We start from the raw sequence: 26986 nt of genomic DNA, 5'->3' as shown, positions 1-26986 counted from the left end.
ATTTTTGAACACTGTCATTTCAGTTTCTATTTGTGTAGTATAAACATATTACTCATCATGTTATTCATTGGAATTTACCATCTCACTCTGCTGCAGGGCCAGGACAAACAGCATCATATTCAGTAACTATGAACACATTCATGTCGGATTGCGTGAAGTTTATTTGTGTTACAATTTGTAATACGATTGCATGCAGGTGCCGTACATTTTCTACAGTTGATTGACGTTAATGATCAGTTATAAGAAAAAGTATGTAGGAATTGTTCTTTAGCGGACAAAAGTGTATTTATTCCTTGGTGGGCGGCAATATTGTGTATATGTCTATCAGCAGTGGTGTTGTCGGAACGGAGGATGTTAATTGTCATATGTGTCACAAAGAGGGGGAGAAAGGCATGAAAAGAATAGTTGGTGACAATTTCTATGATGTAAAGTTCGGTAGAAAAGATAAAGTTGTGACTCTCCTTTCTGTGTTCAATTCTGTAAAAGCTGGGAGCACTAAAATTACTCCTGTTGATCCTTTAACTCTTTTCCAGACGATTTGTTTAATGAAACAAAGTGAAGAAGAGTTAAAAGCCTTCCTGAAACATGAACTTTCTCCTTACCCAATGTCCCTATTCTCAGAAAAAGGCATGCGAAAAGGAACAAATTCTTCATTCTACAATGCCTTCGTTCAGTGGAAGATGTGAAGTCAGGTGGACCGAGTAAATTTTTTGTCATTGATGGAGGGTACCTTATCCACAAAAGTAACTTGGACTTGAAATGTTTGCTTCAAGTCAATAGCCCAAAGCTAGAAGATGTTGACCTGCTTGTGCTCATGACCGATTTGGGGCAAGGCATTGAAAACTTATTTTTCTTAAAGCCAGGAAGAGGAAATGCAGAAGACAAGTGGTTTTCCACTGCATCTTACAAGTTTGACAGTGAATATGTTCTGTTCACTCACGCCTTTAGCGGATGTGAAACAACATCAACCTTTTTTTTTTTTTTTGGGTCAAGGAAAAATGAAGTGCTGCAATACTGTTGCGAAAAATGAACGCCTTACCTCATTGCTTTGCACGTTCAATAAATCACATGCTTCCCGTGAAGAAATAATAATAATAGCAGGAGAACAGGTTACTATCGCATTGTATAGTGGAGGTGTCAGCAGTTCCCACACACTAGACCATTTGTGGTACCAGCTATTCGCCAAGTCTGCCATAAAAAGCAAACTGAATCTTGCACGGTTGCCACCTACACAAGATGCTGCACATCATTCGTTGTGGACTTGCCAACAAGTCCAAAGTTGGATGGGACTCTGGAAACCTCCTGAGAAATGGGGCTGGAATCACAGTGACCACAGTCCAATACCTGTTATAATGAGCCAAGATCCAGCACCTGAAGCACTTCTTCACATTGTTTCATGCTCATGCAAGCTGAACCGTGGCGGAGCATGCTCCTGCAAAAAAGTGGGTTTGAAATGCTCTTCAATTTACAAGAAATGTATTGGGGTCAACTGTGAAAACATGCCGAAATTTTTATATGAAGACAGTGAAGAAGATGTTATGGAGGATGTTCGGGAAATCGCTGATGAAATCAACGAACTTGCTGGGGCTGACTTGCTGTTTATAGAAGAGGTCAATCTGGGATCAACTCTATGTACAGACCCTGAATCCGTAACTCAAGGTATTTTTGATGACACTGAGGAACCTGGCCCATCAAAACGTTGGAAGTGATGCTCATATCTGTCTCAAGTGTGCTAAAGTGTGATATTATAAGTATTACTCACACAGAACTGTCAATATTTTTTTAGTAGCTGACAATGCATTTTATTTGTAATAAAGCTACTTATTTTTAATGTCAACTGTGTGGCTTTTATACACAAGAATAATTACCTACGTAATTAGGTTGCGTATTGCAGCTAATAATAGTTCAGTTTCCTGAGACAATTTATTTTGTGGGCGTGTATATGTAGGTGTGTGTGTGTGTGTGTGTGTGTGTGTGTGTGTGTGTTTGTCTATGTCTCTAATGATGTATTTTTATATTTATAGTTTTACAAATACCAGGGCTGAGGTGGCCCATAGTGAACTTCAGCTAGTGATGTAAGAATCACAATAGTTGGGTGCCCAGCAATCCTCATGTTGCATGCAGAGAAATTGATTACCCGAAAGTGAGGTGGTAAATTCCAACATATAACATGATGTATAATGTAGTTATACTACACAAACAGAAACTGAAAAAATAGTGTTAAAAAATGAGATATCTTGCCACTATGATTAAAATTTGAAAAATTGGTATTTTTAGAGGCACTGTAGTGTCTTAGATATTGGGAGTAGAAAAAATGGCAAGAATCAAATTTGTAGAGAATTTTGTGCTCTTTAAAAAAGAAAATAAAAGTTAAAGTGATAGGAGAGAAAACACTGAGATATTTTGAAAAAACTGAAAAAAGGCCGAAAGTTTCCAAGTTTTTTGACTGCAGAAAGTTTTCCCAAGCAAAATTTTGTTGGCAGAACTCAGTTTTCTAATCTTTCCAACCATATGAACGATTTGAAAAAATAAATTCTCCTACCTCACCTTTTGCAAGGTATATCTGCAATCTGACTGGACTAGCATCCGAAGACACAAATAGAACCAACTGAAAATTTAATTAATTTGACTAACTGATAATTCATCTGATCATTGAACTAGTTGAAGATTTAACCCGTCACCAAATAACTGATTGACCAGATTTGCTCAACTTAGTGCGAACACAGCTGGTCTGTGGTTAAATCTAACTTATCTATCAGCTGAGTAAGTGTACTGTTTTGAAGCATTTGAAAGAAAATTTCCCAAATGATGTTCCCAAATGATATTACATCTGGGACGGGGGGTGGGTGGCTAGTGGTTGTGTAATGAATCATGCTCTACATGAACGCTGAATAATTCATGCAGCAATTAATACACTGTTGAGAAGCACACATCTTGATATTATCCTGTATCTTAAAATTCTTGTCATTGTTTATTTAAATTATGTAATAATCAAAATTGAAAATTAAGAAACTGCTGGTAGAAAAACTCTGTGAATAATTTTCGCATGAAATGAGTAAGATTGGCGGAAATAAGCAAAAGGAATGTGAAACTGTCAACTTTTTGACCCTGTACAGAAATTGACAAACTTAAGCATGTTTTGTCTGAGAATTAATTTTCTACAATGTAGCATAGTAGTTTTTGAAGAAAACACAGGTGGTTAGAAATAATGTGACCTTTATTCTGACAGTTATTTTTATTGCCATTTTCTGATTAATTGTATTTTCTGTGTCATCACTGATAAAGCTTTAAATGCTCAACCAAACAATACAGTGTACCATTTTGTAGAGGGCTGGGCATAATTCTGGCATGGTGCATGCATTGTATTGCAGGTCCAAAGATTTTTCAGTGATTGTGAGTCACTGGTGAATAAACTCTTTAACATACACTGAAAAACCAAAGAAACTGGTATGGGCATGCATATTCAAATACAGAGATATATAAACAGGCAGAATACAGTGGTGTGGTTGGCAATGACAATATAAGACAACAAGTGTCTGGTGGAGTTGTTAGATCAGTGACTGCTGCTTCAGTGACAGGTTATCAAGATTTAAGTGAATGTAGTGTTATAGTTTGCACATGAGCAATGGACATGGCATCTCCGAGGTGGCAGTGGAGTGTGGACTTTCCCATACGACCATTTCACGAGTGTATCGTGAATATCAGGATTCCGGTAAAACATCGAATCTCCAACATCGACCATCCCATCCCATCTCATAGCAGGGTAAATTTATTAACGGTTATGGTGATTACTTTGTGTGTGTGTGTGTGTGTGTGTGTGTGTGTGTGTGTGTGTGTGTGTGTGTGTGTGTCTGTGTCTGTGTGGTCATTTGTTTGAATGTGTGTTTATTTAAAAAAAAGAGCTAGTTCTTGAAATCTAGTGAAAATACTGTTTTCTGTTATGTGTTTTTAGGCTCCATGCATTGATCTGCTATATGTGAATGGTTGTCTTTCCCTTATATTATGTATTGTTCCGTCTAGGAATTTCCATTATTGTTAAACAGTTTACTTAATTTTTTCCATATTTTTCGTTTTATTTGACTGTTTTTTGTATAAAAAAAATCCAGTCAAGCCACTCATAATGTCACAAGTTCCATGTCAGTCTCTCTTCTGTATTTATTTTAAAAATTATGAAAACATTGGATTTATAATTACAATAAAGATTTTATGTTTCAATGAAATTTGATGTTGTTTATACATAGAAACACCCCCTGTTCACAGAATGAGATTTTCACTCTGCAGCGGAGTGTGCGCTGATATGAAACTTCCTGGCAGATTAAAACTGTGTGCCAGACTGAGACTCAGGGCCTTTGCCTTTCGGGAGGTAAATGCTCTACTGACTGAGCTACCCAAGCACGACTCATGCCCCATCCTCACAGGTTCAATTCTGCCAAGAAGTTTCACCCTCTGTTCATATTATACACTCCTGGAAATGGAAAAAAGAACACATTGACACCGGTGTGTCAGACCCACCATACTTGCTCCGGACACTGCGAGAGGGCTGTACAAGCAATGATCACACGCACGGCACACTGGACACACCAGGAACCGCGGTGTTGGCCGTCGAATGGCGCTAGCTGCGCAGCATTTGTGCACCGCCGCCGTCAGTGTCAGCCAGTTTGCCGTGGCATACGGAGTAGCATCGCAGTCTTTAACACTGGTAGCATGCTGCGACAGCGTGGACGTGAAACGTATGTGCAGTTGACGGACTTTGAGCGAGGGCGTATAGTGGGCATGCGGGAGGCCGGGTGGACGTACCGCCGAATTGCTCAACACGTGGGGCGTGAGGTCTCCACAGTACATCGATGTTGTCGCCAGTGGTCGGCGGAAGGTGCACGTGCCTGTCGACCTGGGACCGGACTGAAGCGACGCACGGATGCACGCCAAGACCGTAGGATCATACTCAGTGCCGTAGGGGACCGCACTGCCACTTCCCAGCAAATTAGGGACACTGTTGCTCCTGGGGTATCGGCGAGGACCATTCGCAACCGTCTCCATGAAGCTGGGCTACGGTCCCGCAAATCGTTAGGCCATCTTCCGCACACGCCCCAACATTGTGCAGCCCGCCTCCAGTGGTGTCGCGACAGGCGTGAATGGAGGGACGAATGGAGACGTGTCGTCTTCAGCGATGAAAGTCGCTTCTGCCTTGGTGCCAATGATGGTCATATGCGTGTTTGGCGCCGTGCAGGTGAGCGCCACAATCAGGACTGCATACGACCAAGGCACACAGGGCCAACACCCGGCATCATGGTGTGGGGAGCGATCTCCTACACTGGCCGTACACCTCTGGTGATCGTCGAGGGGACACTGAATAGTGCACGGTACATCCAAACCGTCATCGAACCCATCGTTCTACCATTCCTAGACCGGCAAGGGAACTTGCTGTTCCAACAGGACAATGCACGTCCGCATGTATTCCGTGCCACCCAACGTGCTCTAGAAGGTGTAAGTCAACTACCCTGGCCAGCAAGATCTCCGGATCTGTCCCCCATTGAGCATGTTTGGGACTGGATGAAGCGTCGTCTCACGCGGTCTGCACGTCCAGCACGAACGCTGGTCCAACTGAGGCGCCAGGTGGAAATGGCATGGCAAGCCGTTCCACAGGACTACATCCAGCATCTCTACGATCGTCTCCATGGGAGTATAGCAGCCTGCATTGCTGCGAAAGGTGGATATACACTGTACTAGTGCCGACATTGTGCATGCTCTGTTGCCTGTGTCTATGTGCCTGTGGTTCTGTCAGTGTGATCATGTGATGTATCTGACCCCAGGAATGTGTCAATGAATTCAAGGTGTTCTTATTTCAATTTCCAGGCGTGTAGTACAGTTTCATCTGTGCTTTATGCTTTATTTTCTAATAAACGTGTTTTCTGTACTTATATAAAAACAATTGTGTCTGCAGATATCTTTGACCAAAATGTGTAGATTCCAGCTGGTTTCAGGACCTGGAACAAGAGACATTCATGTGGAAGCAGAAAATGGAAGTGACATGTCAGGAACATGCAAGACGTCTTGAAGAACAAAGGGTTGCACTGCAACAGAAGGGTAAAGTATTTGTTGGGAAACTGTGAATGAAACATATAAATGATTATAAATAGCTGAAAAGCTCAAAATATACATCCGCACAGAATATATAAGCACACTTTTATGAGTGGTCGGCCGTGGCCTTGATGAAGACACTATCCAAGTACTTGCCTGAAATGTCCCCCCTTCCCCCCTACTAGTCTTCCAACTGGTTTGATGCCCATTAAAAACTCCTCTCCTGTGCCAACCTTTCCATCTCAGAGTAGCACTTGCAACCTATGTCCTCACTTATTTGCTGGATGTATACCAATCTCTGTCTTCCTCTACAATTTTGACCCTGTGCAGCTCCCTTGAATACATATGGAAGTTATTCCGTGATGTCTTAACAGGTGTCCTATCATCTTGTCAGTGTTTTCTGTGTATTCCTTTCCTTGATGATTCTGTGGACAACATGCTCATTCCTTACCTTATTAGTCCATCTAATTTTCAACATCCTTCTGTTGCATCACATCTCATACGCTTTGATTCTCTTCTGTTCCTGTTCTTGCACAGTCTGTGTTTCACTACTGTATGATGCTGTGCTCCAAACATACATTCTCAGAAATTTCTTCCCCAAATAAGGCCTATCTTTGACACTAGTAGATTTCTGTTGTCCAGGTATGCCCTTTTAGCCAGTCTGCTTTTTATGTTCTCCTTGCTCTGTCCCTCATGTGTTATTTTACTGCCTAAGTACAGAATGCCTTAAGTTCATCTACTTTGTGATCACCAATCCCTATGTTAAGTTTCTCACTGTTATCATTTCTCCTACTTCATTACTTTACTATTTCTTCAATTTAACCTTAATCTACATTCCATTCAATACATCCTGTAAGTCTTCTTCACATTCACTGAGGAAAGCAATATCATCAGCAAATCTATCATTAATATCCTTTCAATTTGAACTGTAATTCCACTCTTGAACCTTTCTTTCATTTCCATCGTTGCTTCTTTGATGTACATATTGAACAGTAAGGGTGAAAGACTACATGTCTGTCTTGTACCCTCCCTTTTTAGTCTGAGTGCTTTGTTCTGGATCTTCCACTTTCATTGTTCCTTCTTGGTTCTCATGCATCTAGTGTTAAATTATGTGTCTTACCATAGAGCTTATCCCTATTTTCCTCAGAATTTCCAACATCCTATACTATTTGACATTGTCGAACACTTCTCCAGGCCGATAGATCCTGTGAACATGCCCTGATTTTTCCTTAGTCTTGCTTCCAGTATCATTCGCAACATCAGAAGTGCCTCTCTGGTGCCTTTACTTTTCTTAAGCCAAGCTGATTGTCATGTAACAGATCCTCAATTTTCTTTTCAATTCATTAGTTGTTTCACGCATGTTGGCTCTAGTAATTTTTGGAATAGTAGCAAAGAAGTTTTTCTGGAAGTTGGATGGTATAACACCGGTGTAATACATTCTGCACACCAACATGAATAGTTGTTTTGTTGCCACTTTCCCCAATGATTGCAGAAATTCTGATGAAATTTTACCTCTCCCTTCTAGCTTACATGATTCTAAATCTTCCAAAGCTCTTTTAAATTCTGATTCTAAAACTTCATCCCCTATCTCTTACCTAGTGTCTCCTGTTTATTCCCCTATCACATCATCAGAGAAGTCCTCACCTCCTCAAAGAGGCCTTCAGTGTACTCTCCAACTGCCTGCTCTCTCCTCTGCATTTAACAGTGGAATTCCCGTTGCACCCTTAATGTTACCACCTTTGCTTTTCATTTCATTGAATGTTATATTGACTTTCTGTATGCCAAGTCACTACTTCCGACAATCATTTCTTTTTTGATTTGTTCACTTTTTTCATGGAGCCATTTCGCCTTAGCTTCCCTGCACTTCCTATTTATACCATTTCTAAGTGACTTGTATTTCTGTATTCCTGAATTTCTCTGAACATTTTTGCACTTCCTTCTTTCACTGATCACTTCTGTTATCCATGGTTTCTGGTCAGTTACCTTCTTTGTATCTGTGTTTTTCTTTCCAAAATCCGTTACTGCCCTTTTCAGAGATGTCCCTTCCTCTTCAACTGTATTGCCTACTGAACTATTAATTATTGTCATATTGTAGCCCCAGATAACTTCAGGAGTATCTCTTCATTCCTTAGTACTTCTGTATCATATTTCTTTATACACTGATTCTTCCTGATTAATCTCTTAAACTCCAGTCTACTCTTTATCATTGTTAAATTATGATCTGAGTCTACTCCTGGAAATACCTTACAATCCAGTATGTGACTTCAGAATCTCTGCCTGACCACGATGTAATCTAACTGAAATTTTTCCTTATTTTCTGGCCTTTTCCAAGTATACCTCTTCCTCTTGTGACTCTTGAACAGAGAATTTGCTATTACTAGCTGAAATTTATTGCAGAACTCAATTAGTCTTTCTCCTCTCTCATTCCTAGTACCAAGCTCATATTGTTCCATAACTATTTCTGCTAATCCTTCCCCTAGAATCACATTCCAATCCCCAATGACTATTAGGTTTTCATTTCCCTTTATGTACTGAATTACCCATTTAATATCCTCATATATTTTGTTTATGTCTTTGTATTCTGCTTGCAACCTCAGCATGTATACTCAAACTATTGTTTTCAATGCTGGTTTGTTGTCGATTCTGATGAAAACAGCCCTGTCACTGAACCATTCACAGTAACCCACTTTCTCCTGTTCATAATGAATCATATTCCTGTTACACTGTTTTTACCCTTTTCTGCATCTGTTAATATTACTCTATACTCTTTGACCAGAAATCCTTGTCTTCTTTCCATTTAATTTCACTGACCCCAACTATCTCTAATTTGGGGCTTAGTGTTTCCCTTTTTGAATTTTCTAGCTTTCCTCCCCCATTCAAACTTCTGACATTCCAGACCTTGACTCATAGAACATTATCTCTTTGTTGATTATTCAATCTGTTTTTCATTATCACCTCCCTCTTGACAATCCCCTCCTGGAGATCCAAAGAGGGGACTAGTCCAGAATATTTTGTCAGAACATAATGACAGATTTTCAGTTGCAGGTCAAATGTCCTGTGGATACAAATTTAATGTCTTTGATGCAGTGGTTTCTGTTGCCTTATGCATTCTCATGCTGTCGAACATTGTTGATTCTTCCACCTTTTATGGGCAGTTTCCTACCCCAAGAGCAAGAGAGTGCCCTGAACCTCTGTCTGCTCCTCTGCAGTCTTTGACAAGACGTCCACCATTGCTGATGATTTTTATCCAAAGTTCGAACAGTGGCAGCTCTCAAACATGGGACAGGTGATGTTTTGATTACTAATAAAAGATACTACACCTAGGCCATAGGCAATGGTTTAGGAAAATCTAAATCATGGTGGTCCTAGACCATGAACATGCTGCTGTACCCCTTGCATGAACTCTGGCCTCTTCAGAAACCTGACTCCAGGCTCATAAATATGCAATTATGCTCATTACATGTCTTCAAGTCCTCTTGTCAGTCCCCCTAAAAAAATTAGTCGACCTCCATGATGAATGAGATGTTGAACTCAGGAGAACGACATCTCATCACAACATGCATTTTATGTTTTCAATAAAATCTTCTCAGCCTACAAGCCATGTCATTGTGAATAAAACACTCAAGCCTTCAGTAGCCTTCTTTGCCACTGTCACCGGGAGTTAAAAATCACTGATTTCTAGGGCTGCACAGTATTTCATTTATAGAGATGTAATGGCAGCATCTGAAACCTTCCAGAATAGGCCGGAATGATGGGAGGCAAGATGAGCAGCTTCTGACAGCTCCATCCCACCACAGAACTGAGTGTTGTCACATGACGTGATGGGCCTGCACCATATTTAAAACTGCTGCTCCCACATCTCTGCAAGTGTCAAGCTTACGGCTTTGATTTCACTCTGTTCAACACTCATCCCCCATGCCCAACTAAGCGTGTACCCCTAGTTTCTATTAAAATTGCTTCTCTGTATTCCAATCTCAGCGAGTTTTTTTGATCACATAATCCCAGTATGATGGTATTTGAGCCAAAACTCTCATCTTTTCCAATCGTATTTCGTGCTTGTTTTTAGGCAGTGTTCAGCCACTGCCGACTTCTCAATTTCCCTTTGTTTGGCATGTCAGGAATGCCCTGCGCAATGCTCATCAACACTGTGACCACTTTGACCTATGTAAATGCTGCCACATTCACAGGAGACACCAAACATGCCAGGAACTAAAAAGCCTATTTTGTGTTTAACAGGCCAGAACACCGGTCTCTGTCCCTGTCTCTTCAGCATGTGTCCCATCTTGCTTGTAGTTACTACATAGTGTGGAAGGAATGCTGCCAACTTGGCCTCTTGCTAGCTTGGGTCTTATAAACCGAGAAGATTTTATTGAAGCATTTGACACATGATTTTCTTGTAAAAGCAGTACATTTTGACCATGTATTGTAATGTGACAGTGCATTGTAGCTATCTCCTTTCATTATTAAAAACTACTTTGAAACTTATAAGTAATCTTTAATTTAGTAGAATACATCACTTAGAAAGAATGCTTTAACTACCTAAAAACAGACATATTTTAGTAATTTTTTTGTTTCATTGGACAGTTTATTACGCAATTTCATTCCTTGGTAGAAAAAATTGTTTTCAGTTTTTTTGCAGGTTTTTCCTTGGTAAATGCAAATCCAAACTGACTTTTGCTCCATGATTACATATAGAGCTATTAGTGAAGTGCTTAGTAATTTTTTTTTCTGATATGCACAAGAGATTTTCAGTGGTCTTTTACAGTGAGCTAGATTGCTACTTCCAGTTATTATTCTTATGATCCTTTCCTGCAGTTTAAAACTTGTGTCTATATTTTGTGCCTTCAATTCCCTGAAAAGAATCCCATTGATAAGAACTGAATGCCATAGGAATAGTGTGTCACCACAAGACATTGGAAGTTATTGTAAAACTCAAAGATCATAACATGCTGATGACACTGTTTTAGTCAGTATCTTTGTGTGTTCATTCCATGTTAAATTAGTTCGGCCTAAACCAGTAGGTGAGTGAACCACTGCTGCCGCACACACCACTACTAAGGCCGAAGGGGAGAGCTTGTGAAGAAGTGTCTTGCTATGCTAGAGGCAGATATAGCAAATTGTTGCTTTGTTATCACAATTGTCCTGTTTCTCCATGCCACACAGGGGCAGAAAGTCAGGCAGAAGAAAGTTGCCACCATAAAGGAGCCATTGGTTGTGCAGCTCACTGAGAATGTTGATTGACCCAATAAGAACTGTGAAGAAGCGCCACAGCCTGTCCTCTTGACACAATGTCGAGCTGGTCTAGGCATAAAGTGATCTTCGAGTCTGTTGACTCAGGCTCACTGATCTGCATCCAAGCAGCGAGCATGGCCAACTGTGGAGCAATAAAGAGGACTGTGGCCGTCTATACCATCAATGCAGCACCAACATGAGACAAGACAACCAGAGCACTCCTGAGAGAGCTACCTTGGTGTTGTGATGAAGCAGCAGTCCAGGAAGCATTGTTCCATGCTGATTTTGGTAATGCAACTGTAAACTGCTTAATAGGATCAACAGGAGAATATCACCCCTATTTGCCATAGCGATGCAAATGGCAGACAATGCAAGCAATGTCTTCTCTCTGTGGAACCTGCTCGGATACCCTATGACAATGGGAGCTCTCCTGACCAGCATAGACCCTCAGACCCAGTGCTACAAGCACCAGGGCAAAGACCATGTGGCAAAGTAGTGCTATTCCACAGCACAGTGTGTAAAGTGCTTTGGCATACATGACAGCCAAACCTGCAACTGTGGCAAAGAAGTTTTTCTAACCTGCACTCAGTGTGGGGAGCCACATGTTGTCAGCTGATGTGGCTGCCCGGCTTTCTCAAGCTACAGCCAGACTGATGGCAGCACAGCAGCTGCAGTGATGTAAAAGCGTAGAAGACAACTACAATACTGATTGGCAAGCATCAGCCCGTCACACTAGAGGGACAGTGCGGAAGCAAGCCTCCCTGCCAACAACAGGGAAAACTGGCCAAAGGCAGTCGGTCGGGAAGCATATTCCATCCCTGAGAAGAAGATGAGCAACAACCTTCGCACCGTTGTAGAGGATCCAACAGCGCCCCTTAAAGCTGTCAAGTGACAGAGAGGACCATGTTTGCAGCTGCCCTGGCTGCTGAGCAAGAGGAGGCCTTGAGACGACTGCATGCAGTGCTTGCACAAGGCCTCAGACGAGCCACAGGGGTGCCAACCTCAGTGCCCGTTCTGCACCATCGCAGAAGGCCATCGCCAAGAAGATGACTGTTGTAAGGGTGCCTGACCCTCTGACTGCTTCAGCAGCTCAGTGGGAGAAAATTGCCATAAAGACATATATTGCCACATTGGCTATGCTGTGCAAGCCACTGGGTTGAACTGTGCCAAGGAAGAGAACAAAAGCAGTACTCATCACAAAAGCATGAGAAGTGGCATGCAGCTCACCAAAGAGAACACAACACAGCTATGCTACAAGGCAGCCGTGCCTACTTGAAGACCAGCTGCAGAAAAACTGTGCCATGCAGTAACGGAAGAGGCTGGACACCAGTGAGCTGCCCCTGGCTAAAGCCAGACTGATGCTGTGCAAAGTCATCACTGACACAGCGCAGCTGAAGAGCTCACAGCAGGACACTGTGCAGATGCACAGGACCAATCGTACTATGATGAACACTAGCTCTGACATGGTATTGAGATGCACGATACCCACTACTAACATAACCTACTCTTGCATGATCAGTCACCCTCTTACAACCCATCCAGACTTTCACAGAGGTCTTTTTCCCTTTGTGCTCATCTTGGCACTTTTTTCCCTCTGTCCTTAAAAACCTCTACTCTTCATCGCTTTTCGACCAGTTCTATCATCCCGATGGGCCTGTGTCAGTGGGTAATCGTATCCAGATGTATGGACAACAACATGGCCCCGCATCTCATGAACTCCTCTATTTGTAAACAGTACAGAGGTGACAGTAGGTCTATTGAGATGATCACTACATTGGTGTGGGTGTGGAGAGGCTCCACCATTAAAGCTCATGTTAAGTGACAGTATCCATTCCTAAAAACTTTGTGTTTGTTATACAATTTATAGATTTATGGTGTATGCTTAATACAAAGAAAATCGTTTCATTCTTTATGCTGAAGTGCATACTGTTTGTTTTCTATAAGTTCAGTGTTAATTTATTAGAAACTGTCCAATAATAAACATCCTTGACGGTTTCATTTGCTTTCTCTAATAGTAGTTCTGTTGTTTTATCATGACTGCGATGTTGCCGTCATTAAGAACTGAATTGGACCCAATACACTATCCTGAGAAACACTTATGTTTACATATTTCTCCTCAGACAACTGTTTTACTCCAAATTATTCATCAGCAGATGTGTAAACTATTTCTACCTTTTCTCCTGTTTTCCAGGTAAGACTGGAAACCCTCATTCACTATTCCTCTTACATCTATAGCTTCTAGCTTGTTTAGCAGTATTTCATGGCGAGCAGTGTCAAAAGGCTGTGGGCAAATCTAAGAATATTCCAGTAACACAACCATTCGTGTCCAGCACTTCACTTATCACTTCTGTAAACTCTGTAATGGCCAATTTTGTACTTTTCTCACTTCAGAAACCAAATTGTGCTTCATTAAAAGATTGTATTTATTCATGTAACTCATTAGTATATCTTTCATGATTAATTCAGTTATTTTTGAGAATGAAGAGAGTAGTGAAACTAGCCTGTAATTTTCAATATTCTCCACATTACCTGTCTTTAGTAAGGGCACAACTCGTGTGCAGTTTAGGTACTCTGGAAAAATACCTGAACTAAAGGACCCATTTACGTTTGTTAATAGGGCTTTTATGCTGTCTATGCATGCTTCATATTTTTTAATTTCTGTATTGTCTTCCAGACCCTGTTGTGGGAAACATCAGTCTTGGTGTGTGGTTCTACTTGTGGTTTAGAAAGATTTTGTTGCAAGTTCTCCATAATACTAGAGAAATGGTCGTTTACAACAGTGACAATCTTTGATTTGTGTGTTTTTGTGCTTGTGTCTGTTTGTGAATCACCATGGAAGTTAGTAATTATTAACACATGGGCAAATGGCATTTAATTGGATTAAAATTATTTTTATCTTAGAGTAGCAAACTGTGTTAGTCATTGATAAAATGTGTTTCCTAACAAAATTAAATGTGCTATTAGTTGCACGGAAACCTGAAAATTAATGGTATCCCAATATCGTAGTATCAGTGCTTCTTTTAGACTTAAAGGGAGAGAGGAAGTACAAGAAAAACACATCAAGTGCTAAAAGGATATGGATAAGTGATTTTTAACCATGTCAAAAGGCACATAAATGATAAAGACTGAACAGAAGTTGAACAATGTGGTTCAATATCAGGATTAGTATTTCCCAAAACAGGAAGTTTATGTAGCAGTTATGATTTTGTAATGGTAGTGACAAACAGTTTTATAAAATCATCAACAGTTAATCTACTAAATTCATTTTATTGCTTTAAGCAATAAATAGAAAACTTTCTTGTTTCTAAAATCCAGACCTCCAGATGTCAGACACTCAGATCTATACCAAATGTTGTATGTTGATAGAATATCAACCAAAACTTTGATTTAGTTCATACTATGCGCTGTTATCCATCAGAACGGGGATAAACATTAATTAAAGGTAACACCAGAACTACCAGAACACAGGAGTAGCTATCTGTGAGCAATTGATACTGTGGGTTCTGTAGGTAAGTTGGTAGAGTGATAGTTCATCATGCTAAGGGTTCCAGGGCATTTGACCCACTCCTACTGAAACTGGCAGCCAGCCTAAATGGTTAGCAAATTGGAGCACAAACGGTTGCATGGCCTATGCAAGTGAAGTGGGAATTTTTGTCAACAATGAGCAGGATATTGATAAAATATAGCCAATCATAAGAACTTTCCAAAACGCATCATGAGCATGGGTGAATCCCAGGAAAACAGTGTTGCTACCCATTGACAATGGGAGTGTGATAACCAGCAGGCTCGGGATGGAAATACAAAAATGCCCACTAAAGGCTGTGGCACAAAGCTGGCGAACAATCCTACATACAATGAGAGGGCTTTGTAGGACTCATGTGAATCGTTATCTAATGCTGGGACAAAGAGTCAAACTCATCAACACACCAATCATGGTGGAAGCCTGGTATGTGGCACAGATACTATGCACACCACACTAACAGAAATTACACGAGTGATACAAGGGGGTGTCTGTTACCTGTTGTAGAGGTGGGAGATATTCAGTGTCACAGGCAATGTGCTTGTTGAGAAAGGAGGAAGGAGGGCTGGGATTGGTTGATGTGAAGATGAACTGTGCAGTGCTATTGCTGCACAGAGAAATCCAAATGGAAAACAAGAATAGAGACAGCATCACAGCCTACCTAATACGAGGGTGAGTCAAATGAAATCCTTAATATTTTTTAAAATATTATTTATTGTGCAGAAGTTGTACAAAGCCATATCACTTTTCAACATAAACTCCTCCATGCTCAATGCAAGTCCTCCAGCACTTACAAAGTGCATAAATTCCTTTAGAAAAAAATTCTTTTGGTAGTCCACGCAACCACTCATGCAGCACATGGCATACCTCTTCATCAGAAAGGAACTTCTTTCTCCAAACATATGGAAATCTTTTGGGACAAGGTCTGGTGGATGAGGAAGACACTCAAAATGCAGGTCTGTGATTGTTGCAACTGTTGTACGGGCAGTGTGGGGCCTTGCATTGTCATTATGCAAAAGGACACCTACTGACAGCAATCCATGTTGCTTTGATTTGATTGCAGGCCGCAGACAATTTTTTAGGAGATCTGTGTATGATGCACTGGTTACAGTGGTCCCTCTAGGCATCAAATGCTCCAAAATGACGCCTTTTTCATCCCAAAAGAGAGTCAGCATAACCTTCCCTGCTGATGGTTCTGTTCTGAACGTCTTTGGTTTTGGTGATGAGGAATGGTGTCATTCCTTGCTTGCTCTCTTCATTTCTGGTTGGTGGAAGTCAACCCAGGTTTTGTCCCCAGTAACGATTCTTGCAAGGAAGCCATCACCTTCTCGTTTAAAGTGCCGAAGAAGTTCTTCACAAGCATCAACATGTCGTTCTCTCATTTCAGGAGTCAGCTGCCATGGCACCCATCTTGCAGACACTTTGTGAAACTGGAGCACATCATGCACAATGTGGTGTGCTGACCCATGAATAATATGTAAACATGCTGCAATATCATTCAGTGCTGCAATGGTCTGTGGAGTCACAACTCATTGTGCTTGACCTGGACAAGGAACATATTCCACTGAAGTCACACCATCTGTGAACTTCCTACTCCATCCATAGAATTGCTGCTGTGACAAACATGCATCACCCTACTGAACCTCCATTCGTCGATGAATTTCAGTAGGTTTCACACCTTCACTACACAGAAACTGAATAATAGAACGCTGTTCTTCCCTGGTGCAAGTCGCAAGTGGGGCAGCCATCTTTATAGTGATACTGCGACGGTAAATGTGCATGTGCACCATACTGCCACCTACAGGCCATTCTGCATGCTGTTTGTAGCACACTTACCAACTTACAAGACAAAAGTGCAAAATTTCAATTTGTTATTATAAATTTAAGGTTTTCATTTGACTCACCCTCGTAAATACCTACAAGCCACAGTCGGAGGAAGCGCTGCTAAACACCAGCCATATCTCCTTCAAGATACAACAAATAAGGTAACTGACACTCAGCAAGAGCTACGTACTGCACACTGTGGCTAATCCACAACTATGGACGGTGAAACGCATCTGTCGTGCACTAAGAGGGCAAATGAGCAAAACAAGAATCGAGACAAAATTTCCAGACCATGATTGGCCAGTAGTCTGGAAAAACATCTCAGAACGAGCAATACCGGAGCATGCCAGATCTACGTGGTACAAGGTTGTCTACAACACCATACCAACAAATGAGAGGCTGGCCCTAATCCATATAAAAGAAACAGTGAACTGCAAAACTTGCAATGAAAAGGATACCACAGAATGCCAGTTCCTATGCAGTGCAAGCAGTGATATATGGGCAACATGCAAAACAATGGTAGCTCACGTACACAAGAGCAATCAACGCAACATACTCATCATGGCAGTCATTGTCCCTGATGTGAAACCATTCCCCAGACCAAAACACAGCCATATGCGGATACACATGCAGTCATCACCAAAAAACAATCAAACAGTGTGCAGTTCCTCATGGACTTTGCAAAACTTCCTGGATATCCTGCTGACTGATGCTTTCAGGGATGCCCTGTCTGCTGCCACGTGACATGCCCATCGTTGCCAACCCTCACAACCCCCATGCCTCGTCGCCACCACCGATGCCCTCCTACATCCCAATACCACACAAGCATCAAGAATTGATACGTGTGTCCAAAAGTGCAAAAAGTGACAGTGAAAAGTACTTTTTTTCCTTATAGTTCTCACATGTTAAGTTTCCTTGTAGTACCATCGTAATCTTTGTTGAGTGTGATTTATTTCCCTCGTGTTGCAAACAATATATATGCCAAACAGTGAGTACCACAATATCTTTACAGCTTATCAGTGAAATCAATTTGCCTTTACATGTTTAAATGTGCCCTCTCCTTCGCCATGACTGTCCCCCTCTTTCTCCTTCAGTCTTTTTACTCTCACTCCTCCTCTTTATCAAATGTGATTTATATTTGCTTTTCCATTGCTTCCCAATGTTTGTTTCCTACTTGATCTGTCTAAATGTAATATGGTATGTATCTTGACACAATGTAACGTGTTTCTTGCTTCCCATTGCTTAGACATTATATTTAAATAGTTGAAATACCACATCATTTTAGATGCTGAAACAGTTCTAAACATATAGTGAAAACCAGGAAATATCCTTCATTGATTTGCTAACAAACCTAAAAGAAAGAAAAAACAATTGTTAGCTGCTCCCTATTCCATTTATGCAGGCCCCAAAATAGAAATCATACACAACATAAAATATCACTATAGCCAAACTAGTAATAAGAAAAAAGACATTACTATTGTTATTATTATTATTTACATTTTATGGCCTTCATTGTACCACTCTATCCAACTTTATACAAAGAATTTTTCAGTTTTCTGTCAGCCCAGTACTTCATCGTTCTCTCGGATCTCATCCTTCTTTCTCCATTGGCAATCACCCTACCTATTGTATGTTTGCTGATTCTCGTTTGCAGTCTGGTTTGTTTGTCTGTGAGTTCCTGAGTTTGTCAGTTTTGTTTTTTAGGTCTTCCAATGTAATCTGTAGCTCATCCATATCTATTATTATTATTATTATTATTCCTCTCTTTTGTGTAATTTAGCTCCTTATTGCATTCAATGTTTTCTGATTTCCTTCTATTTAATAAACGTATAAATGTAATGCATCTGTTTCACAAAAAACTAAACTAAATGGCATAGGCAAGCATTAACAAACTCAGTTTGGAGGCACTCACAAAATACAGAGACCCATTTAAAAAAATTCTTAGTGAAGAGCTTAACATGTAAAGTGTTTTTTAAAACAATTCGTTATCTTGTAAATGAAAGTATATGTAAAAGAAGAAGAAGATAAATTCAAATCCCAATATGCGTGAAAGTGTTATATAGGACAACATGTTTGTCACATGTGAAAAGGCTATTTTGAGTTTACAGCAGTGTCATCTTGGCAGTATGCTTTCACTTTGGTTCATTGAAAGTAGTAAATATACAGAAGAATACACTTGTAGTTTCACAAAATATGTGATCAGAACAGAAAAATAAAGAAATAATTGTGTCATATGTGTGGAAGTAATATAATAATAATAATAATAATAATAATAATAATAATAATAACAAAACTAAGATCAGTAATACTAAACAAAAAATAAATAAGATTTACACACACACACACACACACACACACACACACAGTGTCATTCATTCAGGAACAGAGACTTCACAATCATGGTTGCATATGAAGAAGTGTGTGAAGCAAATTACTTTTGTACTGTGAATTGGAGAATGAAAGCTTGTGTCTGAAACAGAACTTTGTAGAAGTTTCAAAAAATCTGGTTTTGTCGACGAGCTTAGCCACTACATCCATCTGTGGTGGTGAGAATTAAAGAAACATGGAGAATGCAACTTATTGCATGTTGGGGTGCCGCAGCTTAAGAAGATTATTATGTTGCTGCAGATTTATCTCTTCTGAAGAATCTGGAGCAGCATCAGATATTTTATCAGTCATATGCTTGTACATTCTGAAGAAATGAAGATCAAAGGATTGAAAACTGGAGCTTGTATTTGCTGGAATTGTCTGAATTGTGACATTGTCTTCTGGTAGGTTATTTTGTATTTGCACATCATGAAGAACACTAGGTCTAAGGGGACCATAAGAATCCAGTATTAGCAGAAGTTTCCGACCACTGATTTGTTCCATTACCACTTATCGTAGAAGTGCAGGAGGAGTAAGGGTAGATGAGTAAATTTGGTGCTGGGAACATGGATTGATGTGTATAAGTACTCAAAGAACAAGGCTCTTGCTTTGGAGCAAGTTTGCCCATTTGTGAAAGCAATGGAATAACCGTGTACTTATGGGTTGTCACATGAATGAACTGTACAACCTTTGCAATATCTTTAGAATCTCTATTTGCAAGAGTGCGGTCCACAGACTTCCCCTTGTGGAATTCACTTTCGTTGACATTGTAAATATTTGCATCTGTGTAGGCTGTCCAGAATGCATGAGTTGCTGCTTGCTAGTCATCTACCATTTTCTGGATGTGGTTTCTGTTGTGGTACATTTTCACTGTAACAAAAGATTTGATTTTACAGCTTACAATATAATTTTTACACTTCCAGTACAAGACCCAACTGTCACTGGTGTCAAATCTTGGGAAATTTAATTGTCTTGCATTTGTTTTTGCCCACTATTTGACGTCTATATAGTGAATATGTTTACCTTCCTGGTGGCGTTGTTTGTAGGTCTCCATCACATGCATTGTAATATGCTTGTACTTCTCCTTCACAGACATTAACTCTCCACTTTCCCATTGCCATTTTCATTCATACGTCATACACATGCAGGACATCTAGTGCAAAAGCTGATTTTCATTGCAGACATTGTGCGATGTGGAAATGTTTGGGTTGGCTTTGGCTGTTTTTTGACATTAAGCCAATAGTTGAGCGTTTTGATTTTCTCGTTTCTCGAGGAAAACACTATCCCTTTCTCCTTTTTTGGTATTTCATCATTTCCATGACTTGAGGATGCTTCTGGTGATGATATCAATTATGTTGACTCTAGTCCATTCACTTGGTCACAAACAAACCATTCCACTCCACCTGGTGTGCGCTCGTTGATATTTAATGTTTCCTCTGGTGTGACATTCCGTGCAGTCCATTGATCATTTATGTCCAGTAGGAATGCTGCACACTTTCTCTCACCTTCAGTTATTTCAGTTGTACGTACACAACAGTCACTATGCAACATCACGTGTGGTGCCTGTTCTTTAGCACATGTCTGACAGAACACCCTACCTTTTTATACTAATGTACTCTTATAGGTTTGCTACTTTCAACTACTGAAGCAAAATCAGAGTGCCCAAAGAACATTTCTACAAACAATAAAAAGTCTCTTTACATGTCAGGAATATAACAGTTTCACACTGAAACAGTTAAAAAAATTGTCTGGAGAGGGGTTTGAACAAAGGACCATTGTAACAACAACAACAACAACAACAACCTATCACTCTATCAACTCACCTAGGGAATCCACACATACTGATTACACATGGATAGCTTTTCTTGTGCTGTGATAGTTCAGATGTTACTTGTAATTAACGTTTAAGCCCATTCTGCTGCATGACAGCACATAGTATGAACTAAATCAGAGTTTCGGTTGATACCCTATTGACATACAATGTTTGGCACCGATATGAGTGTCTAAGATCTGAAGGTTTAGGTTGTTGTTGTTGTGGTCTTCAGTCCTGAAACTGGTTTGATGCAGCTCTCCATGCTACTCTATCCTGTGCAAGCTTCTTCATCTCCCAGTACCTACTGCAACCTACATCCTTCTGAATCTGCTTAGTGTAGTCATCTCTTGGTCTCCCTCTACGATTTTTACCCTCCACACTGCCCTCCAATACTAAATTAGTGATCCCTTGATGTCTCAGAACATGTCCTACCAACCGATCCCTTCTTCTGGTCAAGTTGTGCCACAAACTTCTCTTCTCCCCAATCCGATTCAATACTTCCTCATTAGTTATGTGATCTACCCATCTAATCTTCAGCATTCTTCTGTAGCACCACATTTCAAAAGCTTCTATTCTCTTCTTGTCCAAACTATTTATCGTCCATGATTCATTTCCATACATGGCTACACTCCATACAAATACTTTCAGAAATGACTTCCTGACACTTAAATCTATACTCGATGTTAACAAACTTCTCTTCTTCAGAAACGCTTTCCTTGCCATTGCCAGTCTACATTTTATATCCTCTCTACTTCTACCATCATCAGTTATTTTGCTCCCCAAATAGCAAAACTCCTTTACTACTTTAAGTGTCTCACTTCCTAATCTAATTCCCTCAGCATCACCCGACTTAATTCGACTACATTCCATTATCCTCGTTTTGCTTTTGTTGATGTTCATCTTATATACTCCTCTCAAGACACTGTCCATTCCATTCAACTGCTCTTCCAAGTCCTTTGCCGTCTCTGACAGAATTACGATGTCATCGGCGAACCTCAAAGTTTTTATTTCTTCTCCATGGACTTTAATGCCTACTCCGAATTTTTCTTTTGTTTCCTTTACTGCTTGCTCAATATACAGATTGAATAACATCAGGGATAGACTACAGCCCTGTCTCACTCCCTTCGCAACCACTGCTTCCCTTTCATGTCCCTCGACTCTTATAACTGCCATCTGGTTTCTGTACAAATTGTAAATAGCCTTTCGCTCCCTGTATTTTACCCCTGCCACCTTCAGAATTTGAAAGAGAGTATTCCAGTCAACATTGTCAAAAGCTTTCTCTAAGTCTACAAATGCTAGAAACGTAGGTTTGCCCTTCCTTAATCTAGCTTCTAAGATAAGTCGTAGGGCCAGTATTGCCTCACGTGTTCCAGCGTTTCTACGGAATCCAAACTGATCTTCCCCGAGGTCGGCTTCTATTAGTTTTTCCATTCGTCTGTAAAGAACTCGCATTAGTATTTTGCAGCTGTGACTTATTAAACTGATAGTTCGGCAATTTTCACATCTGTCAACACCTGCTTTCTTTGGGATTGGAATTATTATATTCTTCTTGAAGTCAGAGGGTATTTCGCCTGTCTCATACATCTTGCTCATCAGATGGTAGAGTTTTGTCAGGACTGGCTCTCCCAAGGCCGTCAGTAGTTCCAATGGAATGTTGTCTACTCCAGGGGCCTTGTTTCGACTCAGGTCTTTCAGTGCTCTGTCAAACTCTTCACGCAGTATCGTATCTCCCATTTCATCTTCATCTACATCCTCTTCCATTTCCATAATATTGTCCTTAAGTACATCGCCCTTGTATAGACCCTCCATATACTCCTTCCACCTTTCTGCTTTCCCTTCTTTGGTTAGAACTGGGTTTCCATCTGAGCTCTTAATATCCATACAAATGGTCCTCTTTTCTCCAAAGGTCTCTTTAATTTTCCTGTAGGCAGTATCTATCTTACCCCTAGTGAGATAAGCCTCTACATCCTTACATTTGTCCTCTAGCCATCCCTGCTTAGCCATTTTGCACTTCCTGTCAATGTCATTTTTGAGACGTTTGTATTCCTTTTTGCCTGCTTCATTTACTGCCTCCTTTCATCAATTAAATTCAATATTTCTTCTGTTACCCAAGGATTTCTACTAGCCCTCGTCTTTCTACCTACTTGATCCTCTGCTGTCTTCACTACTTCATCCCTCAAAGCTACCCATTCTTCTTCTATTGTATTTCTTTCCCCCATTCCTGTCAATTGTTCCCTTATGCTCTCCTTGAAACTCCGTACAACCCCTGGTTCTTTTAGTTTATCCAGGTCCCATCTCCTTAAATTCCCACCTTTTTGCAGTTTCTTCAGTTTTTATCTACAGGTCATAACCAACAGATTGTGGTCAGAGTCCACATCTGCCCCTGGAAATGTCTTACAATTTAAAACCTGGTTCCTAAATCTCTGTCGTACCATTATATAATCTATCTGAAACCTCTCCAGGCTTCTTCCATGTATACAGCCTTCTTTTGTGATTCTTGAACCAAGTGTTACCTATGATTAAGTTGTGCTCTGTGCAAAATTCTACCAGGCGGCTTCCTCTTCATTTCTTTGCCCCCAGTCCATATTCACCTACTACGTTTCCTTCTCTCCCTTTTCCTACTACCGAATTCCAGTCACCCATGACTATTAAATTTTCGTCACCCTTCACTATCTGAATAATTCCTTTTATTTGATCATACATTTCTTCAATTTCTTCGTCATCTGCAGAGCTAGTTGGCATATAAACTTGTACTACTGTAGTAGGTGTGGGCTTCGTATCTATCTTGGCCACAATAATGCGTTCACTATGTTGTTTGTAGTAGCTTACCAGCATTCCTATTTTCCTATTCATTATTAAACCTACTCCTGCATTACCCCTATTTGATTTTGTGTTTATAACCCTGTAGTCACCTGACTAGAAGTCTTGTTCCTCCTGCCACCGAACTTCACTAATTCCCACTATATCTAACTTTAACCTATCCATTTCCCTTTTTAAATTTTCTAACCTACCTGCCCGATTAAGGGATCTGACATTCCACGCTCCGATCCGTAGAACGCCAGTTTTCTTCCTAATGATAACGACATCCTCCTGAGTAGTCCCCGCCCGGAGATCCGAATGGGGGACTATTTTACCTCCGGAATATTTTACCCAAGAGGATGCCATCATCATTTAATCATACAGTAAAGCTGCATGCCCTCGGGAAAAATTACGGCTGTAGTTTCCCCTTGCTTTCAGCCGTTCGCAGTACCAGCACAGCAAGGCTGTTTTGGTTATTGTTACAAGGCCAGATCAGTCAATCATCCAGACTGTTGCCCCTGCAACTACTGAAAAGGCTGCTGCCCCTCTTCAGGAACCACACGTTTGTCTGGCCTCTCAACAGATACCCCTCTGTTGTGGTTGCACCTACGGTACGGCTATCTGTATCGCTGAGGCACGCAAGCCTCCCCACCAGCGGCAAGGTCCTTGGTTCATGGGGGGAGGGGGGGGGGAAGGTTTAGGTATAAGAATTATTACAGTTGTAGCGTGGTTGTCTGTGCCAGTACTATCATAAACTTTGAATGTTATGCATGTTTTTGCTCCACTCTCCTTTGCATTTATTTTCTTGCTTGCTTGACTATCAGAAAATAAATATTTCCTGTAGATCAGCGAAAGGATTTTAAGAGGAAAATAAATGCACTTTTAATTTCTGGTTATAATCTAAGTTATTTTTTAACATAAAACATAATACAGTTTTTTTATATGAACATCAAGTAAATTTCAGGGAGAAATACTATAGAGGTATGAGCAGACTTCAAAAAGCAAGTTGTTTCATTATGGCAGGCCAAGTAACTTTTCTTGTATGCAGCACTACACTTTAGTGTGACAGATACATGACAATGTTTTTCAACACGGTAATGGTGCCTTTATAAACAGTGATCAGAATGAGATTTTCACTGTGCAGCAGCGTGTGCGCTGATATGAAACTTTCTGGCAGATTAAAACTGTGTGCCAGGTCAAGACTCAAATTCGGGACCTTTTGCGGGCAAGTGCTCTACCATCTCTGTGTTTTCCTCTCTCTGGAGTCATACGAGGGCTATGCCGAAAGTTTTTAGCAGAATGTGTGAAAAATTTTATTTGCCAAAAAACCGTTTACAACTTTTCAAATAACTCTCCGTTAGCATGTATAAATTTTCCATTCTCTCTGAAAACACTTAGAAAATGTGTCAGTCCAAGCTTTTTTTGGGGTATCACTTAGTGCACTCTCGTACACTACAATGGCCTCTTCATCTGATGAAAACCGCTGTCCTCAAATTTTTTCCTTAGTCTTAGGGAACAGAAAGAAGTCACAGGGGGCCAGGTCAGATGAACAGGGAGGATGGGGTAACACTTGGACTTTTTTGCTATCCAGAAAGTACATCGGTCTGGCAACCCTGTGCTCAGATGCATTGTCGTGATGCAGCAGAAGGTGCCCACTCTTGGACTTTGGACGCTGTGACTTCCATGTGGCGATGACTTTTGGAAGACAATCATTCATGTACCATTCAGAATTGACTGTACGATGGGTCCCAAGGTCACAGAGGTGAGATGCCTGATCTTTGTGAAAAAAGCTCCGACTTCATCAAACTTTTGTGGTTGGTTCCTCCCCTGGAAAGCACCACACAGAAGACTGTCTCTTTGTTTCAGGGTCATAATGGTAGACCCACGTTTCATCACCTGTGACGATATTGTAGGTGTCTTGGGACTTCCCTCCGTTGAATTTTTCGAGCATGAAACGACACCAGTCCACTTTCGCCTCCTTTTGGCTTTCTGTCAGGGAATGTGCCACCCAACGAGCTCATCTCTTAGTAAGGCCTAAGTGACTATGAACGATGGTCTGTGCTGCTGTTGATCCAATATTTAGGGTCCCTTCAACGTCGCAAAATGTAAGATGTGGATCTTCTTTGATCATTTTCCTCACAGCATCAATACTTTCAGGAGTCACAGCTGTTGCTGGCCGACCAGGACGATGTTCATCTTCATTTGACTGCCGACCACTCTAAAACTCGCGAAACCAAATTACAACTGTGGCACTAGAAGGGGAAGCTTTACCAAAAACATGCAGCACAGAAGAATGGCTTTCTTCAGCACTTAAACTCTTTTTATGATCATAAAAAGTCATGGCGTGAAAGTCGCGGCGCAACAGCTCAATTCTGCACCGTCTCTGACTCAGCACTGCCTGTGCATTCTTACCGTGCTGTGGGGTGATCACAGCTAGCCAGGGGCTGCGCGCGCATGTCCCTAGGTCGAAAAACATCACTCTTTCGAATGAAAACAACCCCATTGTCCCCCGCCTTTCAGTTTACGGGCTGCTAAAAACTTTAGGCATAGCCCTCGTATAGAAGGGGCACCTAATTTTCAAATGAAATGACCTTGGAAAGGTGAATGTGAGGACATGATTTTTTTTTTTACAGAGAATTCCTTTACAACTGAATGGAGAACTACACAGCTAATTTCACATGTCTCTGAAAGGTATCATGAAGTTTGATAAATATATCATAAGGAGAGCTGTGCCTGTCCTGTGAACACTGCCATTGCTTTCCTATAAAACAACTCAATTTGTCTTCTGGGTGTAATATGGAAGGGCACAAATAAACATTGTCTGCTGGAATATGTTAATGGAAAGGAACGTGTTCTCAGCTGACCAACTCTTCAGCCTAAACAAATACTTCAGTATTGTTGAAGATAAAAGTGTCCCTCAATGGACACCACAGAGAGTAATCATGTGGGGTTTGTGCAGGGTAACTACATTGACTAATCCATGCTTGTTTCAGTAAATGGGGGATAGTGTTAAGCAATGAGCTAGTTACAAAAATATTGATGCAGAGAGGCTCAAACAAATAGGCTGTGGTGTAGATGAGCTGGATCTTCTATGAATCATGACACACCTGGTGGATCCTCCAATGTTCGTAATGCAGTACAGGATGTTTCAAAATTATCATCTGCTGTTCACCAGTGACCATTATGTGCATGGTAATATAACCATTGATCCCCTCTCTGGGTCCTGCAGGCCAAATGGCTAGGTTTGAGAGATACAAAGGCTGTAGTTGACATAAATGGGGGTTTGGGTGCACATACTGTAATTGGCAATTTTGTCAGTGCATGAAACCATCCAAACTTCACTCAACTGCACA

General features: G+C 40.7%; 1 protein-coding gene across 1 annotated transcript in view; it reads left to right on the top strand.

Moving 5' to 3' along the window:
- The window catches only part of LOC126354084 (epidermal growth factor receptor substrate 15 homolog), a 149376-nt gene that overhangs the window by 67993 nt on the left and 54397 nt on the right, over positions 1-26986 (top strand). Inside the window, exon 5 of the mRNA XM_050003464.1 lies at positions 5982-6084. Within this exon, the coding sequence (XP_049859421.1) occupies positions 5982-6084 (103 nt within the window). The remainder of the gene's footprint in view (positions 1-5981; positions 6085-26986) is intronic.

This window comes from Schistocerca gregaria, chromosome 3, assembly GCF_023897955.1.
Source record: "Schistocerca gregaria isolate iqSchGreg1 chromosome 3, iqSchGreg1.2, whole genome shotgun sequence".
NCBI lineage: Eukaryota > Metazoa > Arthropoda > Insecta > Orthoptera > Acrididae > Schistocerca > Schistocerca gregaria.
Note: the sequence above shows the minus strand (reverse complement) of the source record. Positions and strands in the feature narration are given on the sequence as shown.